At 54.8% G+C, this 17,459-nt stretch overlaps 1 protein-coding gene across 1 annotated transcript; it reads left to right on the top strand.

Annotated features, from left to right (window-relative positions):
• Positions 1 to 1,699: 1,699 nt before the first annotated feature.
• On the top strand, positions 1,700 to 16,844 carry LOC308529625 (inter-alpha-trypsin inhibitor heavy chain H3-like; the record flags this gene model as incomplete). Its single annotated transcript, XM_081105854.1, has 20 exons — positions 1,700 to 1,792; positions 4,001 to 4,167; positions 4,247 to 4,351; positions 4,629 to 4,791; positions 5,329 to 5,442; positions 6,503 to 6,628; positions 6,931 to 7,009; positions 7,827 to 7,864; positions 8,372 to 8,540; positions 9,111 to 9,236; positions 9,538 to 9,719; positions 11,059 to 11,244; positions 11,410 to 11,549; positions 12,175 to 12,329; positions 14,273 to 14,308; positions 14,443 to 14,556; positions 15,043 to 15,247; positions 15,927 to 16,096; positions 16,281 to 16,392; positions 16,715 to 16,844. 20 exons carry the CDS (start codon positions 1,700 to 1,702, stop codon positions 16,842 to 16,844), a joined length of 2,610 nt encoding a protein of 869 aa, XP_080961980.1.
• Between the last annotated feature and the right edge of the window lie 615 nt (positions 16,845 to 17,459).

Genomic DNA, 17,459 nt, shown 5'->3' with positions numbered 1-17,459 from the left:
CATAAATTAGCTGCCCTGTGTCCAGGCATCCTTGTCAACTCCATTAAGAGTGGCTGAGTGGGCCCGGCCAGTGTGGATCAGTGGTTGAGCCTTGACCTATGAATCAGGAGGTCATGGTTGGATTCCCAGTTAGGGCACATGCCTGGGTTGCAGGCTCGATCTCCAGTAGGGAGCATGCAGTCGATCAATGATTCTCTCGCTCATCATTGATATTTCTTTCTCTCTTTTCCTCTCCCTTCCTCTCTGAAATCAATAAAAATATATTAAAGAAAAAACAAAACCAGCGAGAGTGGCTGAGTAGGAGTGTTACTGGGTCACTTTGCCCATAGCTGTCACTTTGGTAGATGCAGGGGCTGGTAGGGCCCTGGTGTGGCCCAGGAGTCTCGTTCCCCACTAGAAGGGGACCAAACTCTGCCTCAGATGCTACCGTTGTCTTGGAGGCCAGCCCTCCAGCCTCACTGGACACTGTTGGGAATGACTTTTTTTTTTTTTTTAACATTGATCTGTTGTCTCCGGCACGTGCCCCAACTGGGGATCAAATCCGAAACCCAGGTATGTGCCCTGACTGGGAATCAAACTTGCAACCCAGGTATGTGCCCTACTGGAAATCGAATCTACAATCTTTTGGTGTATGGATCATGCTCCAACCAACTAAGGCCCCCTGCCAGGGTGGGAAAGGACTCTTTAAGAGGTTGAGGGCAGCTGAGTCACTGGCCAGGCCTTGAGAACTCAGCGATGAGTGTGACATGGCTTGGCCCTCCTGGAGCTCGGAGGCAGCAGTTCTCAACCTGTGGGTCGCGACCCCTGAGAATACATCCTGCATATCAGATATTTACATTATGATTCCTAACAGTAACAAAATTACAGTTATTAAGTAGCAACGAAAATAATTTTATGGTTGGGGTCACCACAACATGAGGAACTGTATTAAAGGGCTGCGGCATCAGGAAGGTTTAGAACCACTGGTAGAGGCCCTAATCAGGCCTCAACATGCAAACCTCAACACAGGGTAACGATGCAGCAAAGCTGCCTGCAGTCACCTGGGGATGAAAGAGGAAGGCTCCGGAGGAGGGCACAGGGGCTGGCAGAGATGAGAGATGAGAGATGCGACGTGCAGACAAGGGGAGGGCATGCCAGTGGTAGAGAGAAAGTTCAGAAAAGCAAGCTGGAACCAGGTAACAGAGAGAGCTGGGCCATAGGACTTGGGGTTCATCCTTTCCCTGGGGCCATGAGAACCAGAGAAGGATACTGAGCAAGGGCTGCAGCCATGGAAATCGGAGCCTTAGATGATGGGTCTGGTTCCGTGGCCTGGCTGCCGTGAGCAGGGGATGGCTGCGATCCAGGGGCCATGCCAATGGTGTGGGTAATAGGCAACGAGGCTGGCAGATGCTATTTGCTCTAAATGTGACTCCACACCTTTGTCCCCACCCAAGAAGTCCCAGGACTCATTTGCAAACACACAGCTTCTGCTTAACCCAGGCCTCCATGTCCCCCAGCCTCTGGGGGTGAAGTTCCAATGCTGTGGACAGTACCCACGGGGCCCCTTTGGTTCAGGCAAATCCAAGCCCTGTTACTCCATCCACACACCAGCTTCTCAGACAGCCTCCGCCTCCCGCTCCTCCTGCACTGCTGGAGGTCACTGACCCCACCGGTCAGCTGGCTCATATAAAGACTGCGGGCCAGGCCTGTGTGTTCAGCGATGGCGTCCGCTTGGTGGCCCTGCCTCATCGTGGCCCTGCTCTCCAGCTCCGTGGCCTTTGGCTTCCCAAGAAGCCCCTCCCGGCCACTTGAGGTAAGTCTGTCCTCTGTTCACAATCTGGGCCCATCACGGGGCAGAGGCCCCAGCCTGGGTGGTCCTCTACATGCGGGAGGGGGAGGTAGAGGGCGGGGTCATGAGCTGCAGGGGACAGGGCTGGGTTTTGGGAGAAATGGGCTCCAAACTTACCCTTTGATTCTGGGCAAGGCTCTTAGCTCTCCCTGGGCCTCTGTTTCCCCACCTGTCAAATGGGTGATACACCACGAACTGCTCACCTCACTGAGCAGCTGTGAAGGTCCACCTCTGAGAAAAGGGCAGAGGCGCCTAGGAAGGGCTGGGCTGAGCCCTGTGGTGAGCAGGGGTGCGGGGTGCTGTGCGAGGAGGCCTCATGGACCCGGGTGGAGGGGCAGGCAGAGTGAGCCGAGGTCTGTGGAGCAGGGGAAAAGCCCTGTCCTGCTCCTCTGGGTAGCCCAAGACCTGCTCTCAGCAGATCTCACTTTCCCCATCTCTTCAGAGCCCTTCCTACTCTGACAAGTGGCTCGAGGTGGGTCCTACACCCAGAGGCCCTTCAAGGCGGGTGGGGGTCACCACTGAACCCTGGCCTCTGCCAAGAACTTGCCCTCCAGCCACAGTGGCCTTGGCCTTGACCTGACAGTGTGTTTGCCTTTGCTTTTCCAGAAACGGAATGTCCTGGATGAGGTGAGGACTTTCACCAGGTAGAGGCATGGTGAGGGGGCCAGGATGGAGCTGGTTTCCCAACAGCTGAAGAGTTGGGCCATAGTAGCAGGTCCGGCACAGCTGACAAACAGCTCACAGCCCCTACCCTGGCAGATCCCCATGTGACTCAAAACCGCCAGGAAAGAGTGCCATAGAGCAATTCCCCCTAGGACCATGATGGCGAACCTTTTGAGCTCGGCGTGTGAGCATTTTGAAAAACCCTCACTTAACTCTGGTGCCGTGTCACATATAGAAATTTTTTGATATTTGCAACCATAGTAAAACAAAGATTTATATTTTTGATATTTATTTTATATATTTAAATGCCATTTAACACAGAAAAATCAACCAAAAAAAAATGAGTTCTCGTGTCACCTCTGACGCGCATGTCATAGGTTCGCCATCACTGCCCTAGGTCCTCCCCAGATGCAGCCCAGGATGGCCATTGCACCGTCCTTCCTTCCACAAACACTTACCCAGCAGTGGCTGCTACTGGGCTGGGCGGTGAAAGGCCCCGTCACACATTCACGGAGCATCTTTATATCCATGTTTAACCCAGACGTCTCCCTAGAGCTATGCTCAGTTCACACCCCCCTCACCACCACCACCCCCTCCGGCACCCGGGGGAAAGAAAATATTGGGGACATCAAGTCCTGCCCACATTCTATTTCCAGCACAGGAAATAAGTCCCTGTTTGTGAGGTACAATCACACAATTACCAAAGGGCACAGTAGGAGGGTAGAGGGCGAGCTTTCTAAATGGAAGTGTGAAAGGTGAGCAGGAAGAGCTGGGACAGGTCTCTGACCCCCGGGGTCAGAGGGGCAGAGACCTGGCTTGGCTGGAGCACCAGAGTGGAGGTGACAGGACCCGCCTGGAGGACCTCAGAGCATGGGGAACACTGTCCTGAGGGCAATGGGGAGCACGGGAGTGTTTCACGAGGGAGGGGAACAGGGTCACGTTTGTTTTTTTATAAGGTCTCACTGGCTACAGGCTGCATGATAACAGACTACAGGGTTAAGGAGGCCATGCTTTACCCAGACATCTCCCTAGAGCCTCCCTCAGTTCACCCCCTCTGCTCCCTGGCTTGCTCCCTCCCCTCGCCCTCTCCTCTTGGCATTATGTGAAGTTCCTTCTCATGGTGCAAAACTCCCCTTCCTAAGTGACTTCTTGCTGCTGAGCAATGAGGGAGGCTGAGCTAAGGAACCCGTGGGGCCCAGTGAATAGGGAGAAACACAGGCTGAATCAGACAAGGCTTCTGCCCTCCAAGAAGCCCCTGGTCACCGAGGGGAGAGAGGTGCTCAGGAAGGCCAGTGCATGCCAGGGGCACCAGGACTGCCCAGGCGCCCATCATCAGGACAGAGGTGGCCAACTGAGCAGGGGGATGGAGGAGGCCACCAGGCTTCCCACACGGGTGACTGGGGTGCTTCCCAGGCAGGTCCTTGGGAAGAGGAGTGGCCAGGTTAGAAGACCTGTTTCCCAGGGCCCGGGTTGGCAGGTCACCACTGATCACCATCCCATCTCCCACAGAAGGCTGACGACATTGAGGTCTACAGTACCAAGGTCAGCTGCAAGGTGACCTCCCGCTTTGCTCACAATGTTGTCACCACGAGGGCCGTCAACCGCGCAGATGCCGCCAAGGAGGTTTCCTTTGACGTGGAGCTGCCCAAGACCGCTTTCATCACCAACTTCACGCTGTGGGTGACCCCATGGCTGCTGGCTCTGGGCTCTGGAGGGGAGTCTGGCCCAGCATGAGCCCCAACACTTTCCCTGCAGGACCATCGACGGTGTTACCTACCCTGGTAATGTCAAGGAGAAGGAAGTCGCCAAGAAGCAGTATGAAAAGGCTGTGTCCCAGGGCAAGACAGCTGGTTTGGTCAAGTAAGTACGGACCCCAGGCCTGGGGGAGAATGTCTGGTCTGTAAGGGATGCAAACAACAACAGCAGCAGTTATTATTTTTATTTATTATTATTATTATTATTATTATTATTGCAAAATGTGTCCATAATTCTCACCACTTTATCCCATTTTGATGTTGAGGTAAATGAGGCTGAGAGTGAGTAGGTGTCTCTCCCAAGAGGCTGACATGAACCCAAGGCTCAGGGTGGGTGGGGCTGTGCAGTCTGTGGGGCAGTTGCTGTCTTGCATCCCATTCAGGGCCTCTGGGCGGAAGTTGGAGAAATTCATGGTGTCAGTCAATGTGGCTGCGGTCAGCAAGGTCACGTTTGAGCTGACCTACGAAGAGCTGCTGAAGAGGAACAAGGGCAAATATGAGATGTATCTTAAGGTCCAGCCCAAACAACTGGTCAAGGACTTTGAGGTAATCAAACACCTCTGCAGGCCCTGCTGAAACTGTGGGCACAGGAGGGGCGGTTGGGGAAGGGCCCCTGGAGTGGAGCTCGGAGCAAGGTCAAGGACACAGAAGTTCAGACCTCACCACTTGGTGGAGGAAGCTCGGGGGAACTCCAATGGCTCTGGCCATAGCAACTGGGCCAAGGGGAGGAGGAGGCTGGGCTGGACTCACCCAGATCTTTGGAAGCTGGGCCGTTGGGGCAACATCACAAAGTGTCTCTGTGCTGGTAACTGGTTATAACAGGCTCTGCCTACATCAGATCTGAAATGATTTCATGGTGGAAATTGGACACCACCTGGCAGCCATTGGAGAGCCTTGGGGTTAGAGTACCATTGAAGAGCCCTTTTGTTCATTTTCTTGGTGGGAGACACCAGGTGTGGCTGTCACAGAGTTGTCCTACAAGCTGGTCCCTGCACCACCACTGACCCATCGCTTTGGGCCCTGTCCTAGAGGTGGCCTCTGTACTGTCACTGAGTAACATCTCCTTATCTTTGGACATTGCAGATCGAGGTAGACATCTTTGAGCCCCAGGGCATTAGCATGCTGGATGCTCAGGCCTCATTCATCACCAATGACCTCCTGGAAAGCGCCCTCAGCAAGTCCTTCTCAGGGAAAAAGGTGGTATAGATGCCTCTCAGGCCTGGGGGGCAGGGGCGGGAACCCAGACCCTAGCAGGACCAGTCTGAGCCCTAGGGCTTGGGTGATGCTCGTGAGGGTGTGTCTATCTGCTGCCATCACTGTCTCCCTGGCCACCTGGTCAGGAGTGGGGATGCTGGAGGCAGGGGGCTGCTTGCTGAGGATGACCGGCCTGAGGAACTGACATGCCCCAGAGCCCTTCCCCAGCCCCTCCTCCTGTCCCCCAGTTTCAGCAGGGCCAGTAGGGCTGCATGATTAACTCAAAGTGCTTGGCCAGTTGCTTGAGCTGGAACTGGCATGTGTGGGGGGACCACTTATAAAGCCCAGTGTCATTCTACCTTGGGAGGTAGGCAGGACAGGTGACTGCCCCTGTTTTACCGATAAGGACACTGAGGCCAGAGGGAGTCATTTAGATCTGCTGACTCCACATTGAGGGGGTGGAAGTTGAAAGGGAACCTTACTCTTGGTGCTAGTGGCTGACTCTGATCCCCAAAGCCCTACTATTCCAGGGTCTTGCTGACCATGGGCTGTGGATGCATGCATGTTTACACGAAGAGCAAACCTAAGTCACTCAGGACTTGTAGGGCGAGGCCCAAGGAGCACACACTCAGAGGGCTGCTGGCTTCTGCAGGGCAGTGCCCGCTCCCACCTCCCTGCTTTGCTTCCTTTCCCCTCCTCCTCCTCTTGGCACCAACACGTACCACCCAACAGGAAGCTCCTATTCACGGTGCACAGCTCCCCTCCCTAAGCGGCTTCTCAGTGCTGAAGGCCAAGTAGGCTGAACACAGGGACTTCGCTGAACAGGGAAAGACAAAGGCTGCATCAGATAAGGCCACTATCCTGCAAGTTGCCCCTGATCTCCGAGGAGAGAGCAGTGCTCAGGAAGTCCAGTGTATGCTGGTGGTGGCAGGACTGCCGGGTGCCCACCTCTGGGCTTCCCCCTTGGAGGGCTGTGCCTTGGCCCCGAAGGCACCCATGGGCTGAGGTCTGCAGTGGGAGGTGCCTGGACAAGCTGAGCAAACCCTCCTTGTCCCTCCCTCAGGGCCATGTGTCCTTCAAGCCCAGCTTGGACCAACAGCGTTCATGCCCAACCTGTGGAGACACCCTCCTCAACGGAGACTTCATCATAACCTACGATGTGAACAGAGAGTCTCCAGCCAACGTGCAGGTACCTCCCTACTGGCTTCATCAGGCTGGTGGATTCCGCATCACAGTGGAGTGTGGGCTGAGGGGTGCGGGGAGAGGGGCTGCAGGTGCATCTAGTGCCATCACCCTGGATACTCGGTCCAAGGCAACCTTTCCTGCAGGGCATGGGGATGGAGGGCAGACCAGAACCTGTGTGGCACACTCAGGAGCGTGGGAACTGACATTATCTTCTTGCCCTGCTAACTGTCAGCATTTATTTGCAAGATTAGCCACCCTGGGGTTTCTTCATGGACATTACCTCTAGTCTCTCTCTCCCCTCTCCAGATAGTCAATGGCTACTTTGTGCACTTCTTTGCACCTCAAGGCCTTCCTGTGGTGCCTAAGAATGTGGTCTTCATGATTGATATCTGCCGGGGTCCAACCCCAGCAGGTCCAGGGGTCCCCAAAGGTGTGGACAGAGTTGGCGAAGAAGGAATGACACGGAGACAGTGTTCAGTTGATCAGCAGCCTAGCCAGGATCTCCAGCCAGGATCTCCAGCCAAGTTCTGGTCTGGATCTCCAGAGAGGTTCTGCTCTGGATCTCCAGCCAGGTTCTGTGTCCATGTTGTCTTGCTAGGTTCTCCAGCCAGTTTCTCCAGGTTCTCCAGGTTCTCCAGCCAGGTTCAGTCACCAGGTTCTAGTCAGGTCCTCTTGCCAATTTCTGTAGTCAGGTTCAGTCCAGGATCTTTTGCCATGTTCTCTCGCTAGGTTCAGTCTCTAGGTTCTGAGGCCAGTTTCTGTCCAGGATCTTTTGCCATGTTCTCTCCAGTGAAGTTCTTCTGTCTCTAGAGAACGTTCTGTGTAGGTTCAGTGCCTACGTTCTGTCTCTCCTCTGTTTCTCTTGCTGTCTTGTTACATCTGTATTTATACCAGTTGATTCAATCCAATCAATCTCTATTACAAAGGTTAGGGCGTTTCTTATCTCCATTCCAGGGAGTAAAGATTAAGTAGCTTAAGCACGATTGTTCATAGTTAAAGTGATTAATTACCCACCTGGCACTTAGTTGAGAGGTTTTATTCCCTCCCTAACTTCAGGGGAAAATCCCTACCTGGGGAAACAACCTTTCTTAGAGACCTTAGTTAAAACATATAGTGCCAAGAAGGTGAGCAAACACATTAAGAACAGTATGCCATATATGCCAGATCCTTTGAAACAGCAAGCATGGACCGGCTCCCGGCAGATATCAGCGGCTCCATGTCTGGCCGGAAAATAGAGCAGGTACTGTCTTCTGTGCAAGTCGGGGTGAGAGGTGGCAGGGGGAGGGGGTGCGGGGGGGTGGGAGGGTGAGGAGGGATAGACATTTTAAAAAAATCCTCACCCAAGGATATGCTTATATTTTTATAGAAAGAGGGGAAGGCGGGGGGAGAGAAACATCAATGTGAGAGAGAAACATAAATCGGTAGCTTGGGCCTAGAGATTGAACTGGGGATTGAACCTGCAACCTAGGTATTTGCCCTGACCAGAAATCAAACCTACAGCCTCTTGGTGTACGGAACAACACTCCACTACTGAGCCACCCAGGATGGGCGACAGTTTCGTTTTAAGTGGACAAAGCTGATGTTTCCTGTGAAAGAGGAGGAAGGAGAATAGGATAAAAAAGGCAGAAATGGCCACCCCCATTGTTGCAGGCCACAGGGGACCCACTGCCAGCCCAGCTGTGAAGAAAGCAGGCTGTCTGTGGCTCCCTCTCCCACCTTCTTGTCTGCCTGTCTTTCTCTTTCCCAGACAAGGGATGCCCTCCTCAAAATCCTGGAGGATATAAAACAGGAGGACTACCTGAATTTCATCCTGTTCGATTCCGATGTGACCACCTGGAAAGACACTTTAGTTCAAGCCACTCCTGAGAACATCCAGGAGGCCAGGGAGTTTGTGAAGAACATTAGAGATCGAGGAAGTAAGAACAGAGGGGAGAGCAACGTTCTCACTGCCCTCCCTCTGCTTGAGCAGCCTGTTTCCCTCCTCCCTGGGCACAGGCTTTGCTGGCCAGGCCGGCAGACCCTGGCTGAGGTAGAGGTGGGAGTGGGGTGGGGTCCTCAGGCTTGATCTCAGGGTCTAAGAAAACCCACCTGTCTGCTTCTAACCCATGATGCGGGTGCACCCCAACTCCCAGCAAGATCAGGCCACAGGGAACCTTTACTGTTGGTCGTTTCTTACAGAAAATCACAAGTGATGTCTGTACTGCTCCCCTGTCCTCCCAGTGAAGGGCCGGAGTCCATCTGACTGTTTCCCAAATTGTTTTTACTATCACCATGTGCTTCTATTCCTACAGCAACCCTGAGAGGCAGGTCTTACCCCATTTGAAAGGGCAAATCATTCATTCTTCACTCACTAGTCAGTGTGTACTGAGTACCACCACGTACTGACAGACAGAGTCCTTGGGCACATGAGCAGGGCCAATGTCCCAAACCCCCTCCTCCACGATGGTCCCCTGAGGGCCCCTCCCATGGTGTTCTCTGTGTGCCAGGCACCAACATGAACGACGGGCTGCTGATAGGCATCAGCATGCTGAACAAGGCCCGGGAGGAGCACACAGTGCCAGAGAGGAGCACCTCCATTGTCTTCATGCTGACCGATGGGCACCCTCATGTTGGTGAGGCAGACGACCGAGGCTCTAATTCAGAACCCCATTGACTGACTGCCGCTCCAGGCTCTGTAGCCCGCTTGCTGCAAGACCTTGGGCAGCTCTCCCCAGGGCTCCTACGGACTGTGAGACCCTTGAGAGCAGGGACCTGCCTCCCCCTGCCAGGGCTCCCCACCCTGTGGCCTGACAAAGGCTCCTGACCATGACGCCTCCCGCGCTGCACGTGCAGGAGTCAGATCTCTTCAGACAGAGTGAGTCCAGACTGTTGTCCAGGTGGCAGCTAGAGTGTGAGCACCCCTTTATCCTGCAGGTGAAAGCAGACCCGCTAAAATACAGGAGAATGTGCTGAGTGCCATTAGAGGCAGGTTTCCCTTATATACCCTGGGCTTTGGCAACAATCTGAATTATAACTTCCTGGAAAGCGTGGCCCTGGAGAACGATGGGTTTGCCCGGCGCATTTATGAGGATTCCGATGCCAACTTGCAGCTGCAGGTATGCCTTGTCTTGGAATATAATTGGTAGTTTCTTAAGGAAAATCACAAGTGATGTCTGTACTGCTCCACTCTCCTCCCAGTGAAGGGCCAGGAGTCCATCTGACTGTTTCCCAACTTTTTTTTTTACCATCACCATGTGCTTCTACTCCTACAGCAACCCTGAGAGGCAGGTTTTACCCCATTTGTAAGGGTAAATCATTTTACCTCCAGGAATGAGGGGTTCACACCTTCCTCGGGGAGTTGTGCCATTGGATGATCATTTCAATAATTAGAAAGAAATTCCGCTTAAGTTGAAATCTACCTCTGGTTCTTACCCATCATTAATGGTTCTAGCTTCGTCACCGGGCTGCACGGAAGCGGTTCCTCCATAGGTTTGCCACAGCACATATAGGACTTCAATTAAATATGCATTTCTGAAAAAAAAGTAATTTTTAGTGTAAGTCTGCCCTAAAGATTGTATAGGACACGGTATTAGTTTGCTGGGGCTGCCAGGGCAAAGTCCTAAAAAAGGGAGAGGCTTACAGCAGAAATGTACTGTCTCACAGTCCTGGAGGCTGGACATCCAAGATCAAGGTGTCAACAGGGTTGGTTCCTTGTGAGGGCCCCGAGTGGGGATCTGCCAGGCCTCTCTCCCTGTCTCTTCACATCCTCTCCCCTGTGTGTGTCTGTCCCCTTTTCATAAGGACACCAGGCACATTGCATTGGGGTCCAACCCAAAGACCTCATTTTGAATGGTCACCTCTGTAAAGACCTTCTGTCCAAACAAGGCCACATCTTGAGGGACTGGGGGTAAGGAATTTAACCTACATATTTGGGTATTTGGGGGACACACAACTCAGGCCATAACAGACATACTTATAACAAAATTAACTTCTTGTTTATCTGACATTCCATTTTAACTGCATGTCCTGTACTTTCATTCGCTAAATCTGGCAACACCCACCCTTCCTGGCGCAGGTGCCTGCATCTCCACCTCCCCCGCGGACCCCTGGGCCTCCATCCCCACCTGCTGCCACCCTACACCTTCTCTAGGCAGCCTCTCCTCCTGTCCTTTTCTCCTCCGTCCCTTCATTCCAACAAGCATTTCTTGAATGCTTTCTATGTGCTAAAACGCTTGTATTTTTCTGGGTGCGGGGGTGGGGTGGCCTGGGGTGGGGAGCAGAGGGGGATCCCACACACTGAAGGGCACAGCCAGGCCCATGTAGAAGTGGAGGTCAGGTCAGGCCCAGCCCAGACTAACAACCTTCAGAGGCATCAGTGAGAACCCTCCCACTCTCCTCTCCGTGCCCGCCTGCCCTGGTGGCCTGAGATGACCAAGTCCCCTCTCTGGACTCCAGGGCTTCTATGAGGAGGTGGCCTACCCGCTGCTGACCGCAGTGGAGGTGGAATACCCTGAAAACGCTATCCTGGACCTGACCCGAAACACTTACCAGCACTTCTATGATGGCTCTGAGATCGTGGTGGCTGGGCGCCTGGTGGACGAGGACATGAACAACTTTAAGGCGGATGTGAAGGGCCACGGGGTAAGCTGGCCTGGGTCTGGATATGGGCTGTGGGTGGGGGGTGAAGCACTGATGGAGCCTGTGCCTACAGGCTGACGGTCCAGCAGTGGCAGCCCCTGAACCGGGCCCACCTGGCTTCAGGCCTCCATTCCTTGCACCTCTCACCTTCTCCCACCCCTGCCCCAGGCGCTCACTGACCTGACCTTCACGGAGGAGGTGGACTTGAAGGAGATGGAGAAGGCCTTGCAGGAGCAGGACGACATTTTCGGGAGCTACATCGAGCGGCTCTGGGCCTACCTCACCATTGAGCAGCTGCTGGACAAACGGTGACCCAGGACCACGCCTCACAGAGCCGGGCTCACACTGGGCCCTGGCACTGCCCCAGCCCCTCCCTGTGCCTGCCCCTGGCAGGCTCTGCCATGCAGGCACCAAAGAGGAAGATGACCGGGCCACACCCGGGAAGTGCACCCCAGGCACATGCCCAGCTGGCCTGCCCTCTTTTCTCCCCACTCCATCAGAATGTTGTCCAGGGCAGAGCCCAGACTGACATCCGGGGACAGCGATGGCGAGCAATGCCTTCAGTCCCCAGAGGGCAGAGCCGGGGCCCATTGGAGAGGCATGTCAGCTCCTTTTAGGGGGGACTAGCCTGTCATGCCCCTGGTGCAGGGCCTGACACCTGCTGAGCACTCACCAGGAGTGGCTGTTGCAGTGGCCATTGCAAGCCCCTTATATGTTATAGCTGGGGAGACGGAGGCCCCTCAGAGAGGAAGCACAGCCTTTCCATCTGTCCCAGGGAGCTGGTGAACCAGTATTTTCTGAGCTCTAGCAGGCTCCTCCCTGGGCACAGGGGGTCCTGGGTTGCCACTCGGGCTCCTGGCCTGGTGCTGGGAGTCAATGTAGGGCAGGGAGCTGAGCTCCAGGCTGACAGTCTCGCCATGCCCCTCCCTACAGCAAGAACGCCCATGGAAGTGAGAAGGAGAACCTCACAGCCCAGGCCCTGGACCTGTCCCTCAAGTACCACTTTGTGACTCCACTGACCTCCATGGTGGTGACCAAGCCTGAGGACAGTGACAACCAGATGGCTATTGCTGACAAGCCTGGCGAAGGTGGACACGGGGAGTGAAGGCCAGAACTGGGAGGCCTTCCTCTAGGACCGGGGCTTTGGGGGTCCTGAGAGGAGTGGGCCAGCCTGGGAGACCCAGCCTCACTGAAGAGGAGCAGGCCCAGGGGCACTGAAGGAAAGCTGGCCAAGCGCTGGGGAGCGTGTGTGGAGGGAGTGAAGCCAGCAGCATGGACAGTGGGGGGGGGGGGGGGTGATAAGGAGCCTCTGAGTCTCTAAAGGGATATGAGTACAGGAGTGAGGACCCTGCCCAGGGTCTCTTCCGGGAGAGGGACTTAGGCTGCAACGTGGAAGGGCTCAGTTAGACAGAAAGAAGCACTCCCAGCCTTAAAGCTAAGCCCTGAGCACTCGCCTAGGGATGGCCAGAGGAAGAGGCTCTGAGAGCTGGAGGCTGGGACCAGGCCTGCTCACCATACCCCAAGAGAGGAGTCCTGAGTATCCCACAACTGGCCACACGGGCTGCATGGGAGGCAAAGAGCTGGTTCAGGCCGGGCCAGGAGCTCCCTGTTCTGGGAGCACAGCTGGCTGCTGGGAGGCCCACAGCCTGGGGCTGGCTGGACAGGCAGCGTATTGATCACTTTGGCCCAGAACCCAGGAGTATGTGGCTTCTAACACATTTCTCCCCTTCTTCCCTCACAGGGCCCGAGGAAGCAGGTGAGCTTCAGCCAGCAGCAGGGTCGGGGTCCCGGGAGGGAGACAAAAGAGAACCCAGGAGGCCTTTCCGAGCTCGCCTGGGCTCAGGTCCCAGCTCTGCTGCCCACTCATGAGCAACTTCGGGCCTGGCTCTGCCCCGCTCTGAGCGCCAGGGCTCTTGTCCGTTGAGTGGAGGTGGCTTCCTCTGTCCAAGGGGGGACAGTCAGTAGGAGAGTACTATGTGGCCTGCAAAGGAGCATGTCCCACATCAGGCATCACACTCGATGAGTCCAGGGCAACCTCTGAGTAAGGCTCTCATTTTACTGTGAGGAAACTGAGGCACAGAGGTTAGGTCTGTTTGTGCAAGGACTCCGTCCGCGGATGGCTGAGACAGGGTTCTGGCCCAGGCAGCCGGGTTGCAGTGCCTGAGCTGAGCATCCTGTGTCTCTCTCATCATAAAATTGGAGCCTCACCCCTCACAAGCCCATCACCACCAGGCAAAGCTACCCCAGCCCCTGCCTGCCTCACCTCCATCAATACCGGTTGTTCTATCCAGCTTTCCCCTGTCAAATGTACATCACCCGTGTGTACGTGCATATGGGGTGTGTGTGTGTGTGTGTGTGTGTCTCTGTGTGTGTGTGTGTCTGTGTGTGTTACTACCAAGGACAGCTGTAAGCCTCATCGCACCCCAACAATGGATGGGGCAGGAGTTCAAGAGTGGCGGGCAGGATCTGCTGTGAGCATTACTCAGGACAGACAAGCTGACCATCTGATGGCTTGCATTTTAGCCATATCAAAGTGCTACGCCCTTGGCCTTAAAATCGCACCATATCACCGCCAGTCCTAGAAAGAAGTTCCCGGGCATGCCCCCATTTCTATAGCCTAAGCTAAGGCTCACATCCCCACCCTCTGTCTGTCAGTGCTGGGTTTCACTGTGCACTGGTAGCCCCCAGACAGGCAAAAGGCACAGGTGTTGGGAACAGGGCACCCGAGGTCCTTGCTCACGACTGCTCTTTGGCTTCTTTTTTCAGTGTCCGCCGCCACAGCTTACCAGAGTGAGTATATGCCGTGGCCACAGTCCCCTGCCCCAGCACAGCCCTACGCATCCCCCTGAGTCTTCCTAAATCAGCTCCCTGGGGCAGCCAGATGGTTGGATCCTGAGGAGATGGGGGTGGGTGGGTGTTGAGAGCATTAGGAAGCAGGAAGGGGAGGGGTATGAACCAAACTCTGGGTGGGGTCTGGTGCCTCCCCAGGCCTGCTTGTTTAGTTCAGGCCTCTCTCCCTTTGTGTCCACAGCCAGCTACCAGCCTCCTTCTTCACCCTACTATTATGGTGAGTTCCCCGGGTCCTCGGGGGGCAAGGCTCAGGGCACAGGGCCCAGTGCCTCCTGCCTGCCTTGGGAGTCCATCCCATAGAGGCCAGAGGGTGAGGCCCCAGGATCAGCCCTTTCTCTGATGTGCCCTCAGTGGATGGAGACCCCCACTTCATCATCCAAGTCCGAGGGAAAAAGGATGCCATCTGCTTCAACATTGATGAAGAGCCAGGCACAGTGCTGCACCTCATTCAGGACCCCATTACAGGTGGGGGCTGCAGGGTGGGGCTGGGGCCAAGGGTCTTCCTGGGAAGGCCTGGAGACCCCCAGGGTGGGCACATGGACCAGGTCCTCACTCTGCCCACAATGCTCCCATCTTTATACGCTGGAGAGGGCTGTCCAGAACCACAGGCTAGCCAAGTTCCCCAGGGGCCAGTGTGTTGGGGAGATGGTTAGAGTTAAGGGCAGCCTGGCCCTGCAGGCAGGACTCAGTCTATAGCTGGGGAATCATTTTTCTCTGAACAATAATACTTTCTGGCCCAGGTGAAGAGATAGGTCTACACTGTGGCCATCAGCCACCAGCATGACCCAGAGTGTCTAGGAGCAGATTGGGTTAACTGTGAGGTTCTGGTCTCTTCTGGGGACCCTCACTCTGATACCTCACAGCAATTCTTGCTGAGGGAGAAGGCACATCCTTAATGGCAAGCTGATCAGAAGATCTCACTGGTCTCTTACTGCCCCTTGCCCCTGGCAGGCTTAACAGTAAATGGGAAGATCATTGGTGACCAGGGAAACAGCTCTAACTCTAAGAACAGAAAGACTTACCTTGGCAAAGTGGGCATTGTCAATTCTCCGATGGACTTGCGGATTGAGGTGACCACAGAGAAGATTACCCTGCACAATGGGGCTGCACAGAGTACTTTCAGCTGGCTGGACACAGTCACGGTCACCTCGGAAAGGTAAGGCCCCATACCGGGACTCGATAGAAGGAGGCTTGAAGGATTTGTAGAAATCTGAGGACAGAAGATCTATATGGGGTTACAGGGGAGACTGGTGGCCTCAGATTTCAGCCCCTGCCCCGGGGGAGGGTGACCATGGTAGACCTGGGCCAACCCCTAGGGTCCCTGTGAGAACCAGAATTGGTAGCTGGACAGTTCATAGGGCTGACCTTGAGGGAAGGGCTACATGGACCCAAGGATCAGGTAGGTGTGGCAATCTGGTAACAGCAAGAATCCTATTTGCATCTCCTCTGGCTGAATTCATTAGTTCCCAAGCCGCTCAGCCTCTCCTATGTCTTTAGATTACCCAGAGCCTGGGAGGCAGGGCAGGAGTGTTACTCCACTGAGGCTCAGACACAGGGTAGAACCAGCCCAGGAATATAGTGGCTGAGCTGGGACTGGATCCCAGGCCTCGGATGCCGAGGACAGCCCCTTTCCTGCTTAAGGAGGAGCAAGAATGCATTCCGAGGAGGCATAGTCGGCATGCATGACATGTCTTTCCTCCACACCCCTGAGATAGTTTCTGGAGTTGTGTGTTCTCAGGTGCCATGCACAGGGAGGGCTCTGCCAAGATGTCCTTGGTTCAGATGCCTGGTGTCATGGCCACTGTGCCCCTTGCTGTCCTCCTCTGCTCCCCTAGGTTCTCTGTGAAGATCAACAGGGAGGCTATGGTGGTCTCCTTTGGAAAAGGGATTACCTTTAAGGTGATTCTGCACCAGGTGTGGAAGAAACATCACCTCCACCTTCACTTTCTGGGCTTCTACGTGCTGGACAGTGACAAGATGTCAACAAAGTCACACGGGCTCCTGGGTATGGAATGTTCAAGCTTCAGGCTGTTCAGGGCAGAGGGAAAAGCCATGTGAAAGGCCATCCTAGCCTCTCCATGCACGGCACACAGCACCCCCCTCAGCCTTTGCCTTAACCCTGGAAGGCCAGTGGCCATGCTACGTGGGGCGATGGCAGGGGTTGACAGTGTAAATGTTTTTCTTCCCAGGACAATTCTTCCGCCCCCTTGCTTTTCAAGTGTCTGACTTCAACCCAGGCAACGACCCCTCCAAGATACATGCCACAATGCTGGTGAAGAAACATCGGCTGGCAGTCACCAGGTGCGGGGACCCATCTGACATCCTCACCCTGCCCACTAACAAGCCAGGAGGAAAGAGCCCTCTGTGCCCACACACATTGGTCCAGCAGGCTTTGTCTTCTGTGGGGTTCCCTCATTTCCCTCTGGGGTCTTGGACCCCTCGAGGACCCTCCGAATCAGGGAAAGGCCAAACTCAGCCCCCTAGAAGGAGTAACCATACTACCTCATTCTTGGCCAGAGAATTATGGAATTGGCAACATCACACCCTTTTTCAACCTTGGTCCATGAGCGTATCACCCATCTCGCCTACCCTGTGTATCACAGCATCTCTCTCCCTTCTCCAGGGGCTACCAGAAAGACTACAGGAAGGATATCCATAATGGCACACAGGTGGGCTGCTGGTTTGTCCACAACAACGGCCAAGGGGTGATTGATGGGGTCCACAGCGACTACATTGTCTCTGACCTGTTCTGAGTGGCTGGCCCAGCTGGCCTGGCATCTGGAGCAGAGGCACAGAGCCAGGCCTGAGGGAGGGCTGTGACAATAGAGGACATGGTGGAAACCAGACCGCTGCCAGCCTGTGCATGCCTCTCTCGGGCCCTGCTCCGGGGAACACCAGCTGGGACCTGAGGCAGCTCAAAGGAAGGACTGCCTCCTGGGCCTCCCCAGCAATGTGGCTGAAGGACAGGGCTGGTTGGCGTCACACTTTGCCAAGTCAAGTGTATGATGAAAAAAATAAAATAAAAAATTGACTCTTGAGCAATGAGTCTCTGAGAAGCTGGGAAGGGCTGAGTGCATTTCAGAGGCCAAAAGGGTCATGAGGAAAGTCTGGTCCCTGTTCAGGAGCTCCTGTTGGGCCCTGCAGGCCTGGAGGGCCTTCTGTGACTCAGAAGCCGAGAGTCCTCCAGGGCTGGCACAGCCTGCAATGGATTATAGATGCCATCCATCCACCCACCCACCCACCCTCTGTCCATCCATCCATCCATCCATCCACCAACCACCCATTAGTTCATCAGATAAACCCAACATTCTGGGCTAGAATCTTGAGGCACACAGCTTTGTGAACCAGGTCCTGTGAGCTTGGGTGCC

The sequence above is a fragment of the Myotis nattereri genome, assembly GCF_964212035.1.
Source record: "Myotis nattereri genome assembly, chromosome: 14".
Classification (NCBI taxonomy): Eukaryota; Metazoa; Chordata; class Mammalia; order Chiroptera; family Vespertilionidae; genus Myotis; species Myotis nattereri.
This window is presented reverse-complemented; position numbering and strand designations above follow the sequence as displayed.